Source organism: Pseudophryne corroboree, chromosome 6 (genome assembly GCF_028390025.1).
Source record: "Pseudophryne corroboree isolate aPseCor3 chromosome 6, aPseCor3.hap2, whole genome shotgun sequence".
Lineage (NCBI taxonomy): Eukaryota > Metazoa > Chordata > Amphibia > Anura > Myobatrachidae > Pseudophryne > Pseudophryne corroboree.
The window spans coordinates 574,297,032-574,320,759 of NC_086449.1; the positions used below are offsets into that span (position 1 = coordinate 574,297,032).

The following is a 23,728-nucleotide window of genomic DNA, read 5'->3' on the forward strand; positions in this document are numbered from 1 at the left end:
TATCCACTCTCTGTGCTGCTCATTTGTTCTTGGGAGTAATTCCAAGTTGATCGCAGCAGGAAATTTTTTAGCAGTTGGACAAAACCATGTGCACTGCAGGGGGGGCAGATATAACATGTGCAGAGAGAGTTAGATTTGGGTGGGTTATTTTGTTTCTGTGCAGGGTAAATACTGGCTGCTTTATTTTTACACTGCAATTTAGATTGCAGATTGAACACACCACACCCAAATCTAACTCTTTCTGCACATGTTATATCTGCCCCCCTGCAGTGCACATGGTTTTGCCCAACTGCTAACAAATTTCCTGCTGCGATCAACTTGGAATTACCCCCCTTGTTTTGACTTATGCTGAATTGTTCCTGTATGCTATGTGATTTGTTCTGCTAAGTGCATCCATTCATTAATTATTCTAATTATCTGTGCCTACAGTATGTACAGTACGCTCACTGTTCTTATGAATGTCTTTACTTGCATGATTTGTTATGTACTTGTAACTTGTAGCTGTGTGTTCATTGCTTAACTTTGTATTATGGATGTATTGTTGTTCCATTTTGTAAGTTTGTACTGCCAACCCCCCCCCCCCCCAAGGGCCTAATTCAGATCTGAACGCTGGGCTGCGTTTTTTGCTGCCCTGCATTTAGTTAGTCACCGCCTACAGGGGAGGGAAAAAGCACTGTGCAGGTGTGTGATCGCTTCTGTTGCAGAGCTGCACAAAAATCAGTTTGTGCAGTCTCTGCGCAGCCCAAGACTTAAGGGGACATTTACTAAGCAGTGATAAGAGCGGAGAAGTGAGCCAGTGGAGAAGTTGCCCATGGCAACCAATCAGCACTGAAGTAACATCTATAATTTGCATACTATAAAATTATACAGAGCTGCTGATTGGTTGAAGGAACAACTTCTTCACTGGCTCACTTCTCCACTCTCATCACTGCTTAGTAAATGTCCCCCTTACTCTTCCTGTGCGATGGAATCATGCTGAACGGGGCCGGAGCGGACGTCAGACACCCTCCCTGAAAACGCCTGAGCCCACCTGCGTTTTTCCGGACACTCCTGGAAAACGGTCAGTTGCTACCCACAAACTGCCTCTTCCTGTCAATCTCCTTGCGAACGCCCGTGCTTTCGGATTTGTCGCACCATCCCGTCGCTAGGCACCGATGCCTGTTGCTGTTGGGCAACACGCCGGTGCAGTGTGGCTCTGACGCATGTACAGTTCAGATCTGATTGCCCGCTGCGCGAAGACGCACAGCAGTGATCAGATCTTAATTACCCCCTAAGTACGGTGCTGTGGACACTTTGCTTTGTCCTATACATAAAAGTTACAAATAAAACTAGTGCTGTGAAATAAGCAAAGAAAAAGAGCTAGTAATCATTTGGTTAAGTTGATAATATGAAAAATGAAACACTGATGTAGGTGTCAATCTCTGTCTGACTGTCCCTCCCTTTGTAGTTTCAACATCAAATTATGGTTGCGAGAGAAGGGAGTGAGTACTAATTACCCCGGCCTGAACTTGTTGGCGGAGAATACATATGAAATCCCGGCAGACGGGATGCCGGCTGTCATTATACCGACAGCAGCATCCTGTCTGCTGGAATCCTGGCAGCGAGTCCCCTCACGGGCTCGCTGCGCTCATCACACATCGGGCCCAGTGACTTGCTGCACTCGCCACAGGTTCTATTCCCACCCGGTTGGTGGTGTGGACCCACCAACCAAACGGGAATACCAAACACTTGTCAGGATTCCGTCTGGCGGCATATCACCGGCTGTCAGGATTCCAGCGTCGGTCTCCTGAATGCCTGGATCCCAACAGCCAGTATATTGACTGCATTCTGTTGGAGGGGCCCACCCTGGGTCAGCTGCTAAGGGGGACAAATGTGCAACCGCTAGCACCAGCAAAACTATTTTTACATTTTCTTAAGGGGAGTGGTCATGTCTTGCCATATTTGTCCACGCCTCCCACAGTACCTGGGACCATGGCCGCTCTTGTCGGCCCTGATTGCAATAATCAAAGGCATATTTTATTTTAAAGATATTTGTGCAGTATACAGCAACTGGGCACAACCTCTGCCACCTCTGCAGGGACATACAGAAGCACCTAACAAACTGTCAAGGTACTTGTGCTATTTAGGTGTCTATGGATTTAACCAAGGTGTAATTAGCCAGTGGCAGGTGGGGAGTTTGACTGGGGCGCTACACCTGTCAAAGCATAATGCAGGTGTCCTAAGGCGAGCTCAGGGAGGACAGAAACCTCCCGTGGAGCAGTAGGGCTTAATCACTTGAAATAGTCAAGCGTCTCCATCATTCTTAATCACCTGAAATAGTCAAGCGTCTCCATTCATTCCTGTGGACACACAGTGATTGGCTTTGCTCTCCCATCGTTCAGCCTATCAGGAAGCTGTTGCTATGGCAGCAGCTCCTGATTGGCTGCTGGGTTCCTCTGATGACAATAGTGATGTGGAGGCCCGTCAGTCGCATAGTACAAGTGTATGTGTAAACTCATTGCAACTTATTCCTCGCGTATCCTACTCCAGTGCCAATTTGCAATGCCTTCGCTTCTCTTAAGTAAAGACATGAGTAGTCTATTATGGTACTAGGTGCTTCATCGCGCCCTACGGGCGCTCTTCACACCGTTGCAAGGGGCTACGCCCCCTTAACTCCTGCACGCCTTTCTGTGGTTCAATACTTGTATTATATGGAGTATTACCTGCATTACTAGTTTTGTTAGTGGTTAAATATTGCCAGACGAAAGGGTGTCCGATAGTGAAGGGGGCGTAGCCCCTTGCGACAGTGTGAACAGCGGCTGCAGGGCATGATGTACAGAATGTAGTGGGTGCGTTGGGGACAGCAGATGGGGGAGGGTATCTGTAGATGCTGCGGGTGGAGGGAAGTGGATGCAGGGGGGGGCGTGGATGGGGGAGGGGGTTGGGAGGTGCTGTTGGTGGTGGAGTGCGGGGCAGTGGTGGGTGCGGATGGGGGAAGGGGTCCGGAGGCGCTGCGGGCTGATAACAGTACATAGTGAACGCTGGATTGTGGGGATACAGCAGCAGCGGCAGCAGGTTAAGCCTCCATCCAAGCCCCCCCCCCCCCTCGTCAGCCATTGTACAGGAGAATAGGATAATAGGAAAATACCTAGAAGAATAGGATATATAGATATAATTACTGATAACAGTACATAGTGACTGCTGGATTGTGCGGAGACAGCAGCAGTGGCAGCAGGTTAAGGCTCCGTACAAGCCCTGCCCCCCACCGCCAGCCGAGCATCCCCAGCTCCCTCCATATAGCGGGGACGGGGGATGAGGCCGGGTTCCGGGAGGGGCTCAGTGTCAGGGGACGGAGCATACGGGCAACTTACCGGACTCTATGCCACTTGGCATCGTAGTGTCTGGCAGCGTCTCCCTGTGTGAGTGGGGACCCAGCAGGAGGTAATCATTCCACTGCTAGCTGCACCGGCGGCCAATCACAGCGCGGCCTTCCGCCATCTGTCCAATGGCTGGCGGAGGGGAGCGGGGCTTGGACGGAGGCTTAACCTGCTGCCGCTGCTGCTGTCTCCGCACAATTCAGCGGTCACTATGTACTGTTATCAGTATTTATATCTATCCAGCGGTCACTATGTACTGTTATCAGTAATTATATCTATCCTGCAGTCACTATGTACTGTTATCAGTAATTATATCTATATATCCCATTCTCCTATGTATTTTCCTATTATCCTATTCTCCTATATCTCCTAGATCTGTGACTTGACTCCGCCTAGCGTTGTGACTCCACCCAGCGTTGGCAAATGAGTCACAAAGTCACAGATCTGGGCTAATATATGAGATTGTATTAAATGTTATTTTTATTTTTGTTCTGTGTTTTTTTGAATATTGGCCCTCATTCCGAGTTGTTCGCTCGCTAGCTGCTTTTAGCAGCATTGCACACGCTAAGCAGCCGCCCTCTGGGAGTGTATCTTAGCTTAGCAGAATTGCGAACAAAAGATTTGCAGAATTGCAAATAGAAATTTCTTAGCAGTTTCTGAGTAGCTCCAGACTTACTCAGCCATTGCGATCAGTTCAGTCAGTTTCGTTCCTGGTTTGACGTCACAAACACACCAAGCGTTCTCCCAGACACTCCCCCGTTTCTTCAGACACTCCCGCATTTTTCCCAGAAACGCCAGCGTTTTTTCGCACCAGAACGATGAAAAATCCTCGTTATGCCGTGAGTAAAACACCTAACTTTTGTGTAAATTAACTAAGCGCATGCGCTCTGCGAACCTTGTGCATGCGCAGTAAGCGACTAATCGCAATATAGCGAAAATCGGCAACGAACTAACAACTCGGAATGACCACCAAAGTTCCTGCTGCGATCAACTCAGAATTATCCCCAATGGCAGGTACTGGGAGCTGTTCATGGTGCTGGAGGGTCATGCACAAAGGGGAGATTGTATTACCACAGTTTCAGGGACACTAGCATGCAAATGTCAAATCCTCTCAAGGGGTGTATGATAATGTAATCGTTTAATTGACTGGATGAAGATTTCTGCCCTCTGCTGCTGGGAGTGATATAACATTTTCAATAAAATGCTCTCATTAGGCAACAATAACATATCCAAACAAAAGCTACTCATTGTTATAGTTATTCATATGTCATTTTTTTTTGGAGACACAATGATTTGATTCAATGCATATCCCCTCCTTGTCCGTCTGTACTGGCACTTGATTTGGGACTTGTCCACTCTCAGGGCTGCCGTCAGCGGGGACTACTGGGACTTCAGGAGAAAAGGGGGCTTTTTTCTGCCTATTTTGTCAGTACGGGCCCCCACAATTTCTGATGCAGGCCTGGTCACAGCATCTATTTTATTGGTTGCTTGAAAACCCTAATCCATTAAATCCTGAAAAAAGTTCAAGGTCCAATAGTACCTTTATCGGTACCAATCAGAAATCTAATTTACTGGCCTCCCTTAAAGAGCATTTCTTTTAATGTATACATGGAAGTACAGGTTATGTCAATATAACAGCTATCATGGACCTATGGTATACACTGTATAATAACGAAAGGCATATAAAAGCTATTCTGTGATTCTTCTCCTGCACTATAAGGAAATGCTGTTGTCATGTCAGACAACTCATTCTGTAAGAAAAGGTAGACTGGACTGGCACCATCATAACTTTATCCTTTATCCTTTGGGAAATCATTTTGAAGAGTTAATACAATTTATACTTCAGATTCCGTATAGAGATATTTTCACAACTCGGGCACAGCCACATCCTATATATGACAGTTTCAAATATAAAGAAAAGGAAAACATAGACTGTTACTATGGCAACCACTACCAATATTTGTCTAACATAAAACTGAAGGCTGAATATGTTGTGAAAATACATGGCGTAATGAGTGCAGTTACTGTAGGAGAGCTAAAATTTCAATGTCTGTGGGAGGGAAGAATGGTACGTTGTAACGAGAACATCAAATGTGCCTTCTTCACAAAACTCTCAAGGGGAGACATATCAAGAAGTGATACCCACCCTCCCTCCCCCCCCCCCCCCCAAAAAAAAAATGGGGAATTTACAGCTTTTTATATTTAACAAAAGGTGTTGTGTAATATTGCTGCGCCAATATGCATATTGCTTATCAAAAAACATAACCCTATGTGAGGATGCAGTTATGCGTACCTGCTGTACTGCCTACAGGTCCTGACACGCCATCTGATGGTCAGTTTGCTAAATGCGCATATGCAGACTTAAGCCCCATACACACTAGACAAGAAAGTGAAAGAAGGGCTGATCTGAGCGAGATCTTTCACAAACTCGTCCAGTGTGTACACTCAGTGTCGTTAACAATGCGCGCTTCCGCATACTGTTAACGACCCACTCCCTCATCTGAACGTGTACAGATGAGGGAGGTACTCGTTAACGACAACCATGCTGCAGATGCAGCTTGGCCGTCGTTCCCCCTGCCGCCCCCGCCATCGCTCACTTCCTTGCCGGCATCGGCAAGTGTCTATGCACTTGCCAATGCCGGCACCCCGCCACCGCCATTGCAGACAAACAATGTGTTCATGTCTGTTTACTCTGCAGGATACAGTAACTGTGAGTAGCGAGACTGCACTGAGTTTCTAGGAACAGGGCTAAACTGCTGAGAATATGATATTAGCTTCATCACTAATATTAATGGCAAATCAATATACAGGGTGATTCAAACATCGCAGTACACCCTTATCAAAGTCGAAGTATACCCCTTTTTTCAAAAACTGTGCAGAAAATGGGAAAACTAGATTCAAGATGGCCGATTTCAAGATGGCGCCCATGTTCGGTACATACCCTAAAAGATAGCCCGCCTCATATCTTACTGGAGTATTCAGTTTTCCCATTTCCTGCACAGTTTTTGAAACAAAAGGGTGTACTGCGACTTTGACAAGGGTGTACTGCGACTTTGACAAGGGTGTACTACGACTTTGACAAGGGTGTACTGCGGCTTTTGAATCACCCTGTATTGTATATCAATAAAATGTTTGAAAATTAACCAATAATTGTAAAATTGATTCCAGGCAAACCAATAGCAACATCTAAGAGTTTTAAAATGTCAAAAAAAGTACTTGGGCCTGGTCATCTGGAACAAGGAAGAACTTGGCTGGATAAGAAAGCATTAAGGTGCATATTCATCATCACTTGCATTCTACAAAAGTAGGTAAAAATGACATTTTTTACCTACTTTTGTGAAAATTAAGGTTTTCTTGCCATTAATCATGAAAGTAACGTAGGAGATATCACAGATCTCTCTTGCTTACCTTTCTCTCCTGAACTGGTATATGGAAATCATTCATCATCTACAGATGGCGAATGCTCCCTTACCCTCACTGGTTACTTAAGGGGAAGCAGGTCCGGCTTGCGATCAGGGATCCTCCTGGATCCCTCCGCCGCTGTCCTTCTTCTTCTGCAGGGGCCTGTGCACAGGGTTTTACGCATGCGCACTAGTGCTAGCACTCGTGGATTTTTTTCACTGCTACGAAAGTACCAGTGAAAAGATTTGTGGAGACAGCTGATTTTCACATCGACTGTCTTCGCACCAGAGCAATGATGAAATGCTTCGGCACTCGTGGGGAGTCAGAATGGTAATTATTGGGTGCCACCTGGTGCCCGACAATTAGCATGATGAATATGTAGGGCTACCAAGAGAAATCCTGGGCCCCGGTACAACAACTTCATGGGCCCCCATGCGCCCCCTTCCCCCTGGAGGGGGTGTGACCACAGCGTGCTGTTGGCATAGCCACACCTCTTTGGGGGCGTGTCTAGCACATGTGAAGCACCCACTCACAGGAGCATGGCATGTCTCCCAGCCAGGGCAGTAGAGAGCCTGGCTGGGCACAGGTACTTTTCAGGGGGTGTGGCCTAATCACAGGAGGCGTAGCCATCAACCCTTAGAAAAAAAATAAAGATTTTTTTTTTAAAGCACTTCCCTGGCCACACTGCAGCCCAGCACACAGCAGCATGTGCTGGGCTGAGAAAACCAGCTACAGCTGCTGCTTCCAGGTAAGGGGGGAATCAGGACCTGGGCTCCCACTGGGTCCCTCCATCAGACCTGGGCCCTGGTCATTTGTACCCTCTCCCCCCCTCTCTCGACTCCACTGTGAATATGCCCCTAAAAGAGTTATGTAATGAAATGCCTGCAATTGTCAGTACCTGAATGTGTAGCGGAAACACTTTACAGATCCTGCTAAGCAACAAGTGTATCAGATAAAGACTATCATCAGTTGACAAATAACATGTCTTTCACTTATTAGAATGTGTTTCAGTAAAAAATATATTCACTAGATTAAAATAGAATTGAAATGTACAATAAGACACAATGAACATTAAATGTAATGTTATCAACCACAGTGTTCCAAAAAAATCTGGAGACCTGAAATACACAAGGGCATAGAGTATGTTACATCTAATGAAAGACGTGTCGGGGGTGTTGTCATGCCCCGTTATGAATATGTTGTTAGCTGACCCATTGGCAAAGTACTCAGCGGGGCAAATCTTGCAGGCACTGCTGAGCCCCCCAGGCAACACGTGCCCCAGGACAGCTATGGTGTTTTGCAACCACCCGTCTCAGTACACCAGTTATACAAATCATAATACAGCCAGAAAGATTTCTGTAATAAGAGTAAAATACAAACTTAGACATCTGCCTATTTCTGTGCTGAAAATCGTTCAGTTGGTGGAAAAGGTTCCAACGTTCCACCTACACTGGAACAGGAATTGGCTGGTTGGGTTAGTTAAAACAAACATGCCTGATGTATCATGTAACCAAAAAGTTGGAACAACCGTTTTTGGCCTTTTTTTGTAACATTTTGACACTAACGGACAATTAACCTTCAGAACCATCCAGCTAAAGGTAGATATTCAACCGAAGACAGTATTGTATATCCTGGCTGTATTGATGATGGTAAAATTCTATAGAATAAATGTTGTCTATTAATAAATATGCTATGAAAAAAATAACTGTTTGCAACTGAGAAAGTTAGAACTCAATTTTAAATTGCATAAGTGCCTCCTCGCAATCAGCAAATCTATAAATGTGCATATTACATGTAACATTTGGGGACCTGTGCTGGAAGAGTTCATGAGTGTAGTATGCCCCCTGATTAGGCTACACCTCCTATAGTACCTTATATAACCTCAGCTTAGAACACTGATCTCATGGGGTGGTCTTCAGTTTGCCGGCTGTCGGGATTGCGGCGCCGGTATACTGTGCGCCGGGATCTCGACAGCCGGCAAACTGAAGACCACCCCATGAGATCAGTGCTCTAAGCTGAGGTTATATAAGGTACTATAGGAGGTGTGGCCTAATCAAGGAGCATGGCAAACTATTACCAAAAAAGTAATTGTGGAGCCCCGAAGTCGACCTGTACGCTCCACAGGAAGGTGCCATTCTGATCCAGGAAGGGGGGTGCACAAAGTATCTTACCATGCTTGGTCCGGGAAGTCGGTCCTCCTCAGCTGGTGCCATCTTCCCAGTTATATTCGGGAAGATGGCCCGTGTGCATTAGAGAGCAGAGATTTTGACACAATCTTTACTTTCACTGTGCGGCACCATCTTCCTAAAGATGTCACCAGGAAGATGGCGCTGTGGAAGAGGAAGGACCCACTCTCGGATCAAGGTAAGTATACTCAGGGCAGGTGTGAGAAGAGGGGGCACCAGACTCGAGCCCCTGCTGATTAGTACCTCCCTTCCCCCCTTCTTTCCTCTTGGTGCCAGCGGAGGTAGGTAAATAGGCCCATGTAGCTGGGCACTGAGGTACCTGTCCTTCATACTTTCAATGCTTCAGGTGGTGCAGGTGTTAGCTGACTCCATCTGGGGTCAGTGTGTATCTCCCTTGTAGTTCCTACTAGTGCTAACTCCAGTGTTGCTGGAAAGGACTGAAATGTAACAAAGATACTCTTTTGTTGCTGCTGCAATGTCTCATATTGCGATCTGGCTTCTCAAACGAGAGAGTTTCTGACAGTAGTGCTGGCTATGGGCTTGTCTCTAGTCTGCCTGTGTCGCCCAGCAGGGACAGTATGAGAGCTCCAAGATAGGGAGCAGGGAATAATCATAAGAAGCTCTAATGCTAACTATCAATGAACAGAAAGGGAATATTGAAACTAAGCTCAGACAACCTGCTGTTCCCCAGCAGTTTGGGAAATACAGCAAGTGGTAGTGTATGCTGCGATAACAGGTTTCCTGTCTCAGACTTTAACATAAGAACATATTGGGGAATATTTATGAAAACTGTTGTGTAATAAAGGAGGTGGTGACCATAGCAAATATAGTCTCATGTAGCTCAGGTAAACAGTAAACATGTGATTGGATGCAATAGGCAACACAGAAATTCTGGAACAATTTTTAATAAATGTTTAATAAATTATTTTTACAGTATATGTAAAATGTGCGTGCACACCAACATAGTGACCCACATAGATTGCATGAGCAGAAATAAAGTCCGCATTTTAATCACTCGCTCTGCCATTGTATGAAACACAAGTTCATTTGAAATTTAAATTTAATCAGTAACAAAAACTGGACAAACAGCACAGCAAGGGCAAGTTCCATATGCCGGCATCTGGGGGTGTATGTTTTACTGTAGCATAGATTGTGAGCTCTGTGAAGCAGTGTGATTTCCGCTATCTCGGCTGTAGATTTAAAAAGGCAATCATTTAAAAGGCTTGTTTTGCCTTTAAAATGATTGTTGCTTTAAATCTACAGTAGAGATTGCCAAAATTACACTGCTTCCCGGAGCTTGCAGCCTTTCACATTTCCCCCCAATATCTCTTGCAATTGTTGATCATTTTAATCCATGCGGTTCTTCCTCTCCAGGAATATGGCAGCATTAACAATCTGTATTTAAACAAAAACTGTATGCAATAAAAAAAGACCACAATAGACACACAATATGTATGTCTCCGTATTTCTATACAGTATGTGTATTTGCAAATCAAACTATCCTGAATTTCTCTGTACACAATTAGCTTATGATCAAGTTTAAACACATACTAGTTAGAGATAAACTACTTCAACATTTAAATGCCATTTCCACTGTGTCACATCTTGGTATTGTCTGAATCACATAACATGTGGGCATCAATTTTCACTCAGCGTAAATAAAGGAAAGTAAAAAGAATGCAAACCACGTACTAGTGATTACCTAACTGAGCTGCTTTTGCCATCTAGTGGAGGCAAATGAGATGGACAGTAAAGGGCTTATTCACAGTGAGACTTAGGGTGTGTACACACGGTGAGATATTTTCTTTCGATTTTGACTATATAGTCAAAATCGCAAGAAAAGTTAGTGCAGATTGCAAGGTGAAAGTCACCTTGCGATCCCGATTCGATCCCGATGCGCGGTCCCGCCAGGTCGGCATCGCAAAAAAAGATAGACTGTGCAGGCAAGTCAATTCTTGCTAGATCGGTGTACTATCTAGTTCATCTCACATGTCAATGACATCTCACATAAGCCAAAATCTCACATAAGCCAAAATCGTAAGCACACATAGTCCATATCTCAAGAAAAGTTAGTCAAAATCTGTGCTATCTGAGCTCCGGGGACTTCAAGGGAAATCGCAAGTAAAAATCGGGCATAGCAAGGATCTCACCGTGTGTACACACCCTTAGTCATGATTTCACTTAACTGGCATGGTTAGATTTCATGTAACTGCGTCGTCCCACCCTGTCCCTCCATTTTTGACGAGGAGATCCGTTCTGCACACGTGCATAATATAATGTTTAAATATTTAAAAAAATACTTTTTCAACTTTATTAAATAAAATAAATGTAAAAAAACAATGTTAACGCTTTTGAAGGGAAAAATCGTCAGTTAAGTGGTTTAAAGAACATATACAAATTTTCATCATGTGTGTCTTTTCTCATGCATATTCCCTGGGACCAGGGCTGAGTGGGCATGAAGAAGCAGCCAAAGCACAGTAATGGCATGGTGTAGGCACACAAGTGCGACTACAATGGGCACTGAAAAGTTGCAAGCATAGCCGTCTGGAGGGGAGGGGGTTCGTTGGTTCTGGTATGAATGCTCAACTAGGTTAGAGTCGTCAGTCATTAGGTCGACCACTATTGATCGACATTGACATGGTCGACAGGGGCAAATCGTCGACACATGAAAATGGTCGATACGGGACAGGTCGACACATGAAAAGGCAGACATGGATTTTTACACTGTTTTTGGTGCCCTTTTTTCCGTAACATGACCAGGAACCCCAATTCCTCGCTTCGCTCTCCATGCTGCGGGCAAGGTGCCTCGCTCCGCTACCACTGCACTTGGCACAGGTTACTATTCCCAATCGTAGTCCACGTGGATGGTAAAGTAAGAAAAAGTTAAAAATCAATTTAAAAAAAAAAAGCCATGTTGAACTTTTCATGTGTCGACCTGCTCTGTGTCGACCATTTCAATGTGTCGAACATTTGCCCATGTCAACCAAAACGGATACCGGCTGGGTTGTGGTTCCTATAGCTGATGATAATGATGGTGTCCGATTGGCCACAAATGTTAAAACACACGCATTTAAGTAGATGCATTGAAATTGCTGCCACCGTATTTGGGGAAGGGGAAGCCTACATACAAATTGTCATTTAAACAATACAAAAAAAAATATATATATATATATATATATATATATATATTTATGTGTGTGTGTGTGTATATATATGTATATATATATATATATATATATATATATATATATTTTTTTTTTTTTTTTTTTTTTATGTCTTTTTTCAAGCTCTTTGGGATTATCTACATAAGCATTTTTACATACCAGTTGCTGCAGGCTCTAGGATTATTGCTCCCTATGAGAAGAGGAGTCTCTAGTTTTAGATTTGTTATGATGTAAGTTCAAACAAATTTAAATCTTGGTACAGACTTCTCTGACAGCAAAGTGGCCAGAAGTCCCAACTGAAGCCCGTCATATACACTTGTGTGCAACATTTGGAAATAGGAAAAAAGGAGGTGCCTCGTAGTACATTATTTCATGCAATTTACCACAAAGGGCCTGCTGTAGATGTGGACACTAATGCATTATAGCAGCTGCTGTGGCAGAGAGAACTGGCACTGGGATGCCCATTTTCTGAGACTATGGATAGTGCAATTGTGATGGTGTATCTGAACAGTCCACCATCAGCACATCACTGCAACCACCATCGAACAAATACCTATCCGACAGACAAAACCACTCCTAAACACACACTCCTGTTTACAAGAGATTAAATCTCACTTATCAACAGTACATGACAAAAATACATCGCACTACCGCAAAGGAACAACACGAAAAAACACAATCCTCTTTAGACACTACATCAGGCGGTACAGATACAGAAGTATCATTCTCAATCTATGAAATTGAGGATAATCCACAGTATGAAAATGTAGCAAGGTTGTCATTAGAGGAAGGCTTGATTAAGAGCAGCAACAATAACATTTTTGTCACGGAAAGAAGACATAAGAGCAGACAGATATTAGAGACGAAAAAGGTTATAGATTCCCACGTAGCTAATGGAGACACAGAGGGAGTTACCACAAAAAACATCCCCAACACCATGTGTTACACAAAATTCTTTTTTGGGGGTGAGCCAATTAGGGCTACACGACACACAGACCAACAGCACCCCCATGAAGGGAGGGAAAAGAAAATTATAAGAACGGGGAGAGGATGTAAAGGGGGGGGGGGGGGGGAGAAAAGAACAAAAACCAGTAAGTAGTGACGAGAGTAGAACTAGGAAAAGGGATTTTCAACCTGAGTGACACTCCACTCTCAGAGGAACACCTCAAACTACTCGACAGAGGACTTAAATTTGCCCCCACCAAGAAATTGGACAAATTTCACACTTATCTAGACCTACACAAGTTTGCACGTAAACTGATTCTCAAGAAATACTTTGCCTCCACCACTCCAACAGCCATATGCAATGAAGGTATTTCGGACAATTATAGACATACACATCTCAAACCTCCCTCTCAATTCTACCCCAGTCACATACAAGGCCCACAGATTAATGCTTTTGTGAAAATGGTAGAAAGGGACATCGCAAACTTAACTTTCAAGAAATTTCACAGTAATTTATCTAAACAAGAAAGTGCTGCATTAAGAGAATTACAAGACAACAATGCTATTACAGTCAAACCAGTAGACAAAGGGGGAGGAACCGCCATCTTGAACAAAACAGACTACCTAAAGGAAGCACACCGTATTTTAGATGATACCCAGACATATAAGAAATGAAGACAAGACCCTATGGACATTTTCCAGAAACAGCTAGAAGCACATCTACAGAAAGGATTGGGTACAGGGATCCTCACTAAACAGGAACACTAATTCATACAGACACAATATCCAATCATTCCGGTTTTTCATTATCTGCCGAAGATTCATAAAGCTCGCACCAACCCACCGAGAAGACCGATCATCTCAGGGATAGGTTCACTTACATCTAACCTATCAGAATACTTAGATGTATTTTTACAGCCATACGTACATAAACAACGATCCTACCTGAGAGACACCATGCATATATTGAATCGCCTACAAGAAGTAGCATGGGATGAAAACACTTGGCTAGTGACTACAGATATCACATCACTTTATTCAGTTATAGACCATGATCAAGGCATTAAGTGTATCGATTACCATCTAGAGCAGGACCAAAATCTCTCACAATCACAATGTAGATTCATTATTGACAGTATCACTTTCATTCTGAAACACAACTACGTATGGTTCGAAGGCACATAATACCTACAGACCACTGGGACAGAAATGGGCACGAGATTCGCCCCAAGCTACGCCAATCTCTTTATGAGTTGGTGGAAGGACCACCATATCTGGCCGGGGGCGCGGCTTGGGGAGAATCTCGTGCTCTGGACCAGGTACATTGACAATGTCTTCTTCGTCTGTCGGGGTGAAGAGGTTACATTGTTAAACTTTCTTACACACATAAATACTAACAACAACAATCTGAAATTCACCACTCATTACAGTAAATCCAATGCTGAGTTCTTGGATCTCAACATTTTCATTGACAATGGGAGCATACAGACCAACACATTCCGTAAAACTGTTGATGTCAACAGCTTTATCTTATCCTCCAGTGGACACCATCCAAGTTGGCTCAAAACAATTCCGAAGGGACAATTCACTAGATTAAGAAGGAACTGTTCAAGAACATCAGACTATAGGACACAAGGGAGAGAACTTGCGAAACAGTTTAAGGAAAAGAGGTATGAGAATGTATTGGTAGAGGAGGCTTTCAAAGAAGTTGAAGAAACAGACAGGACTCAGTTACTCGAATATAGGAGCAAAGATAAGGAAGCAGAACTACGAGAGACTTTATTCATAACAGATTATTCCCAACAAGCACCGTTATTACAACATATCCTTAGGAAGTATTGGCTACTACTTTTAGAGGATGAGTCTTTAGGAGAACATTTACAGGCCAGACCAAAAGTCGTATTTAGGAAGGCACCAGATTTAAAACAGAGATTAGTCCACAGCCATATCCCTCCCAAACGAACCACACAGATGACCGTAGACAATACTGTACCAAGAAAGGGTTTTTACCACTGTGGCGACTGCATGGGGTGTTGGAATTCGAGAATCACCAGTACCAAACCAAAACTGGGATTTAAATCCAACAATACAGGCAAATTATACGACATTTAATGCCAAAAAATGCAAAATCATGCACTTGGGTCTCAAAAATCCTAAAGCTAAATACAGTATTAATGGCACTATACTGGAAACTACTGAGGAGGAAAGGGATCTAGGAGTCACTATTTCAGATGACTTAAAAGCAGGTAAGCAATGTAACAAGGCAATGAGGAAGGCTAGTCAGATGCTTGGCTGCATTGGGAGAGGAATCAGCAGCAGAAAGAAAGAAGTAATAATGCCACTGTATAGGTCATTGGTATGGCCTCATCTAGAATACTGTATTCAGTTCTGGAGGCCATATCTTCTAAAGGATATTAATACATTAGAAACTGTACAAAGGAGGGCAACTAAAATGGTGCATGGCCTACATCACAAAACATACCCAGAAAGACTAAGAAATCTCAATATGTATAGCTTGGAGCAGAGAAGGGAAAGGGGAGACATGATAGAAACTTTCAAATATATGAAGGGTTTTAACAAAGTCCAGGAGGGAAACATTCTCCAAATGAAGAGAAGCAATAGGACACGAGGACATGCACTGAGACTGGAGGGGGGGAGGTTCAGGGGAAATTTGCGGAAAAATTATTTCACAGAAAGGGTAGTGGACAAGTGGAATAGCCTCCCATCAGAGGTGGTAGAGGCTAAGACAGTAGAGCAATTTAAACATGCATGGGATAGACATAAGGATATCCTTACAAAGAAATAAGGATCAAATAAGGTTAGTGATAAAAAATAATATATAAAAAAAATAAAATAAGGGGCAGACTAGATGGGCCAAGTGGTTCTTATCTGCCGACAAATTCTATGTTTCTATGACACACTAACATGCAGTAGCAAAGGGGTCATATACCTTTTAGAATGCACATGCATGATACAATATGTAGGCAGAAAAACAAGACCACTTAAAGTATCAGTGAGCATATCCGCAATATAAAACGAGGTTATGAGGATCACTTTTTATCCAAACATTTCAAAGATTACCACAATAACGACCCCAGATCACTACAAGTCACAGGGATACAAGAAGTACACTGTAATTGGAGGGGGTGACTACACAGAGGGGATCAACACCATCGAACTACGATGGATGTATGAACTCTAGACACTGTCCCCGCATGGACTGAATAGGGACAATGAGGTGAAATCCATTATCTGTACAAAAAGAAACTAGTCGCATTATCCACTAGTATTCAATAGTGAGGTCATATCATGTAGGGAGATTAGATTTGTTACCGAGAAATGACAACCATTTGTTCAGGCAATCATGTGCTATGAAAGGTTTTTCGACTTATGCATACAGCAATATAGGGAGACGGATATCACACTATCTGTGTATACAACAAACAGGTAGCGATTAGGGAGAATAGATCTCAGCAACAAATATGCACCTAGAGGATAAATTTAGATACAAAGTGAAATGAAAACAAAAGAGATTTTCCTGCACCCCTATAGAATATAGTCTTACAGGCCGATCTAACCTCAATCCATAATTACATTAATGACTGTATAGAAACAATAGAAGCTTTCCATTAGCGCAATATACTATACTAGACAGATGTATCTATTTTCACTCCTCAATTACACTATTAACTACATAGGGCACTTATGGAAGATTGACAAGTCCTTCATTAATATATTAGACATTTACCCATGTACAGTGGCGTAAGTTTGTCCCAGTTGCCCGGAGGCAAGATAAATATTGGTGACCCCCTATTTCCTATATTAAGGTGTGTGTGTGTGTGTGTGTGTGTGTGTGTGTGTGTGTGTGTGTGTGTGTGTGTGTGTGTGTGTGTGTGTGTGTGTGTGTGTGTGTGTGTGTGTGTGTGGAGTGTTCTGAAAAAAATTTATATACTGTATTTATACATTTAATTGTTTTTTTATTTTAAATCACACATTTCTTAGCAGTCATACCCAGGATTAGAACCCATGACCTGTTACACTGACAGCAGACACTTTACTGATGGAGCTATTTGCTCCTGTAGAGGAAGCATGAGAATTCTAACTATATGAAGTTACGTGTAATTGTCAGAGAAGTATCTTCATATAGTTAAAATTCTCATATTTCCTATACAGGAGCAAACCACTTCATCAGTAAGGTGTCTGCTTCCAGTGTAATAGTTTGTGGTTTCTAATCCTGGCTATGACACTTGTAAAATGTGTATATTCAGTATAATAAAGAGGGTGTGATTTGTAAGGTGCAGGGACCAGTGAGGAAGTCGGCCACTGAAAAGATAGGGGCAGCTACTGTATCAATTAACTTAATTAAATGAAGTCACAGAATGGAAGGAGAGGTGCCCCCCTTCAGAGCAGGAGCCCGGCAGCAGATGACTCCGTTGCCTCCCAGAGTTCTGCCTCTGCCCATGTAGTAATCAATATTTAATCAGCTTAGCAAACTGACCAATGGTAGAAGTAATACGTGATACACCTTCCAACAAATGGAATGAATTAACTTTTTTGACTGACAGCTTTATTAACCAATCGGGACTCAATAACATGGACCAATGAGAGAGGTGTCTTTGAGACCCACAGAAGGCGGGGTTTTGAGATACAATCCTTTTATAAGGAGCATTCATGTAAAGGACATGCAAATACTCCCAGAGGAAGGCCAAGTGGCTGAAACGCGTTGCAGAAATACACCAATGAAACCCCAAATCGAGCACGAGGACCCGGTGGAATCCGTGCACGGAGGAAAGACAGTACACCACGCTGGGAAAACGTGATCGAGGTATCCGGGAGCAGAGGCTCATAAGGCAGCACCAGAGAAAGAAGCCGGCTAAGGGAGGACACAATCGGAGGTGTGAGGTGAGTAGAGCTAACCTCCGTACACGGCGGGGGCGTTGCGTGAGCGGTTCGTGGAGCCGCGGCTGTTCAACATTCCTCGCATAGACTGGTCTTACGCTCATGGCTGACTGACATCCAGGGAGTGTTCGTACACCGACGCCCCGCTGGAGAGCAGAGCCAGGAGAAGTTTGACCGGTCTGGAGGAACTGCTCCCAGTACAATCTCTGTACGGCGGGCGGTCTCATTAGCCGCTGCCGGTTGACACCCCCCACCGAGACAGGTCCCACGCTTGCAGCATACGATATCCGGGGAGCGTCTGCGCCCCGCAGGCTATCAGAGCTGCAAAAGGGTTAACCAGTCCGGAGGGTACTGCTCCCAGCACTTATCCAGGTAGTGCCCCCCAGACACCGTGAAGACCAGCTTTCACAAGGTATACCTAAGTGCACTTAGCAACTCGGACGAGCGGGACGCCGCCGTCCGATGGACACTTACAACTGTTCCCAGCTAGTCTCAACTGTCATTGACCACCCAGACTCCACCACAGTTAGGGTCAGGCATTGTTCCTAACAACAGTATCGACCAGGAGTTAGATACTACGCATTGCAGGACATTTTCATTATTTCAATATGTGGTAATAAACACCAATTGACTGTTCGATATCCCGCTCATATCACAGACTTTTGTGTCAGTATCAGCTTATTGATATCTTTTGTCTATTTTACCAGTAAAGTTTTGAAATATAATTATTGTGATAGGTTTTTTACATTGCATTATGCCGCATTTCATTTCCACTTTCACACGAGACATTTGCAGACAGCAGATAGGGCCCGAGCGCAGCACCTTTAATCATCAATCACCATCGACGCTTGCAACAGTGATTCCATCCAAAATAAGTCTAAATATGGCTGTGGTTCTGCATGCAGCCACATTCACTGACATGCCCGTGACACTTCAGGCTGCCTTGTAGTCACTGCCCAGGAATGCCCATGGTTATCCGCTGCCAGCTCTATTACAAGTGACTCTGTACACAACAGTGATGGGGGACACATGTGCCATAGGGGTTAATTAGAGTTTACATGCATGCTCAGCTGTGCAAACATCGGTAATGCATGCACCTCTGAATTAGGCCCAAACTGAATTAGTGCTTATCTGATAAACCACTTGTTCAAGTCAGAATAGGAGAGTCCTTCTTGATAACGATATACCATTCAAGGTGTGGAGTCCACATATATCCATACCTCCCAACTGTCCCGATTTTCGCGGGACAGTCCCGTTTTTTGGGGACTGTCCCGCTGTCCCACCCGCGGGCCACAGTGTCCCGCGGTGGGTGGGGGGGGTGGGTATAGTCGGGAGGCTCGGTCAATCGCTGAGCAGCGGTGAATAGACGCTGTGCGCATGCGCACAGCGTCTATTCAGTGGAGTCAGAGGGAGCATGCCAGCTGCTCCATAGGCCACGCCCCTTTTCGGGAGCGCGTATTTTATAGGCTATGAGAGCCCACAAATATTGATATCCACACACCTATTATCATTGGGACCTATGTTGGTAATAGAGTATATTGTTCAATCTGAAATTCCTAAGACGGCACTAATTGGTACAGAACAAAATTACCATTGAACAGTACCTTAAGTATCAAATTGCATATAGCGCTGACTGTAGGAGTTTCTTCCTTTTCTATAAGTTAGTAGCTCTTAACCCGGTTATCAATCTGTATAGTATAAAAAACCGGTAGTGATCAGCTCAATCTCTATAGCGGTCACGTGTTGGGGAATCTTAAAATAAACTGTATTTTAATCAACGACACATAGTACGGGTGTGTTTCAACTTTTTATACATTAGAGGAGTCCTATATTGGGTTGCAGCCGCAGATTTATGAAAAAGGACACCAAGTGGTATTACTAACATTAAACATTGTACCGTGTTGATCAATTATTCTGTTATTATCGATATAGCTGTCAATGGATTAACCCAGATGTCCACACTTTATCTATAGGAAAAGTTGCAACCTGATCTATGTGTTCAGCAAGCTCGTACAGAAATCATACATGGGTTGCAGAATAATATATTATATTATATTATAACACCAGGCTAGGGAGACAGCAAAAATACACTGTGCTCTAAAAGGATACACTGTGCCCTTATTGTTACAAATACCAGTGTATTCACTCACATCTACCGGATACAAATATTTATATAGCTGTCAGCAGATTAACCCAAATGTCCACCTTTTATCTATTAGAGGTGTTGCAACCTAATCTGTGTGTTCAACAAGATGTATGCAAGTTTATACAAAAATCACGTATAGGCTGTAAGGTAGTATATCACAGCACGGGGCTAGAGAGAGAACAAAACAACATGAAATCTGTGCTCTATAGAGGGATACAGTGTGCCTTTGTTGTTACAACCACCGGAAAAATTATTCAATCACATCTAAGGAATACAAGTTTCTCATATCAGAAAGGTAATAAATAAGGTAATTAGACTAATCCATACTAAATGTGAGAGCCTGTATACAGGTTCTCACATTTAGTATGGATTAGTCTAATTACCTTATTCCATGTGTCTAATTGTGAGTACGAATGCCTAAACCACATATGACTCAGATGAGGAGGCTAAATTGTCACACTGTGGCTTTCTGATATGAGAAACTTGTATTCCTTAGATGTGATTGAATAAAAGGTGGACATTTGGGTTAATAGAACAGTTAATGCTGTTACATAATGATACAAATCAACCTGCTAATGCAGGTAGAACCACATATAAATAATAAACATGAGAGAGCAAAAGAGATTTCTAAATATCTACTGCTCAAACGGTATCCTGATAGGATAGAACAGAGATGCATAAATCAAATGCCATTATGTTGAGAAAAAAGATGAATATAAAATGTAAGCCAAATATTTATAAGAAGCAATTCCAACTAAATCAGGGGGGTACCCATGGAAAGGTAGGTGTGTGTGTGTGTGTGTGTGTGTGTGTGTGTGTGTGTGTGTGTGTGTGTGTGTGTGTGTGTGTGGGGGGGGGGGGGGGGGGTGTTTATTGATTGTGCATACCTCCCGATATGACACATTCCAGGAGGAACAAATGCTCTCTAACTGGATTTCCCTCTTTCCCTCTTAATATATTATCGGCGTCACCCATGTTGATCTATTTAGTTGATAACAAAGGTATTTCGGAGAAAAGGGGGGAACCTGGATTGCACATCCTATTATTAAAGATATCAAGAGGTGCTATCATGCTGAGGCTTCTAATACTATGCTGGGGGAAGAGAGATGCAGATGCACACTCTTAGCACTAAGAACACTGATAATAAAAATAATTTAAATAAACCCTCACAATTAACATGGAGTATAATTGAAGTTCTTAGCACACATTTGCGCAAATATGCGGGCCCATGTACCGCGGCCAGGTGACTTCATCACATGGGTCCCTAACATCCCTAATAGTATCACATTCTATAAATTTATACAGGACTTACCTCTAAATAGGGCCTTATCAATGTGTGATCTGAAATGCAGGAACCCAGCTAATTAAAACACCTGAGGGTGAATGGGAGGAGTGCCAATCCAGAGGAAGGAAGCCTTGCCTTCCAGTGTACAATATATACACAAATATAGTGGAAAAAAGGGGGGAACCTGGATTGCACACCCTAATACTAAAGATATCAAGAGGTGCTATCATGCTGAGGCTTCTAATACTATGCTGGGGGAAGAGAGATGCAGATGCACACTCTTAGCACTAAGAACACTGATAATAAAAATAATTTAAATAAACCCTCACAATTAACATGGAGTATAATTGAAGTTCTTAGCACACATTTGCGCAAATATGCGGGCCCATGCTAAGAACTTCAATTATACTCCATGTTAATTGTGAGGGTTTATTTAAATTATTTTTATTATCAGTGTTCTTAGTGCTAAGAGTGTGCATCTGCATCTCTCTTCCCCCAACAAAGGTATTTCAACACATCATAAATTAAGAGGAAAGTCCGGGTAGAGAGCATTTTGTCATCCCTCCTAGAATGGGTCATGTTGGGAGGTATGGATTGTGTACATAAAATTGAAACCAATGGTGCATATTAGCTTTAAACTAATAGTTTAATAAAGCCTGAGTACTGTTTACAGCTCCACCTATTTGAAAGACAACTATTTCATAAAATTTTCTTGCAGTGGAACAAAGCCTTCAAACTTAAACAACTTTAAAATACACATACAAAAATAAAATCTATAATCTATCTTGTCACATGCAAGAATAGCAGCGGCCTCTGTACTACTTACACACTGGTACAGGACTCAGGAGGACTGTGTGTGTATCTCTCTCTAGACCTTCATTAGATAACAGGTTACACAGGACCCAGACACGTGCAGCCTTCAGAGCTGGCAGCATATCTGATCTACGGCTCTGTACACACATTTGTTCATGCCCCGGCACTAGCAGTCTTCCCTCAGCAATGGGACCTTAAACATTTCCATGCCATAGTCGAGTAATGCTGGGGCACCAGAAGCTAAGCTCCTGATCACCAGTGGTCAGTGCACTCCCGGCTGCAGTGGCTCCTGGTACAGTTTCCCGGGGCACATCCTGCATCACTGTAGTCACTGGAGATGGTCTGGAGCTTCGGCACGCGATACTGTATTACAAGATACAATTTTAAACTAATGGGGACTGGCACCGATCATTCGTTTTTTAAAGTTGGCACTTAGCGGCAGTAAATCCTTTTAAATAATAATAATTTTATTAATACAGCGCTCTTTCTCCAATAGGACTCAAGGCGCTTAACAGAATGAACATAATGGAATACAGAGACAATGAAGATAGCGCGTGACATGAGGATTAACCCCTTCAGAGCTGCTCCCGCCATTTTGGCCACGTGGGTAAGCCGGCATTGGGACTGGGAACCCAGCCACAACTATCTATGTACAGTAATATTATATATAATGTCGTCCTGCCAGTGCCAATAATATGTGCCTCATACTCTATGTACACATATAAGATATATAATCATCCTGCCAGTGCCACTAATATGTGCCTCATACTCCAAGTACACATATATGATATATAATCATCCTGCCAGTACCACTAATATGTGCCTCATACTCCAAGTATACATATATGATATATATTCATCCTGCCAGTACCACTAATATGTGCCTCATACTCTACGTACACATATGATATATAATCATCCTGCCAGTGCCACTAATATGTGCCTCATACTCTACGTACACATATGATATATAATCATCCTGCCAGTGCCACTAATATGTGCCTCATACTCTACGTACACATATGATATATAATCATCCTACCAGTACCACTAATGTGCCTCATACTCTACGTACACATATAAGATATATAATCATCTTGCCAGTGCCACTAATATGTGCCTCATACTCTACGTACACATATATGATAATCATCCTGCCAGCGCCACTAATATGTGCCTCATACTCTAAGTACATATATAAGATTTATAATCCTGCAAGTGCCACTAATATGTGCCTCATACACTATGTACACATATATGATATATAATCATCCTGCCAGTGCCACTAATATGTGCCTCATACTCTATGTACACATTTAAGATATATAATCATCCTGCCAGTGCCACTAATGTGGGCCTCATACTCTACGTACACATATGATATATAATCATCCTGCCAGTGCCACTAATATGTGCCTTATACTCTATGTACACATATATAATCATCCTGCCAGTGCCACTAACATGTGCCTCATACTCTACGTACACATATGATATATAATCATCCTGCCAGTGTCACTAATATGTGCCTC

At 43.1% G+C, this 23,728-nt stretch overlaps 1 protein-coding gene across 1 annotated transcript in view; it reads right to left on the minus strand.

Moving 5' to 3' along the window:
• Positions 1–10,244: 10,244 nt before the first annotated feature.
• REEP2 (receptor accessory protein 2) overlaps positions 10,245–23,728 on the minus strand; it is a 188,622-nt gene continuing 175,138 nt past the window's right edge. Inside the window, exon 8 of the mRNA XM_063927859.1 lies at positions 10,245–10,339. Within this exon, the coding sequence (XP_063783929.1) occupies positions 10,292–10,339 (48 nt within the window). The 3' untranslated portion in view covers positions 10,245–10,291. The remainder of the gene's footprint in view (positions 10,340–23,728) is intronic.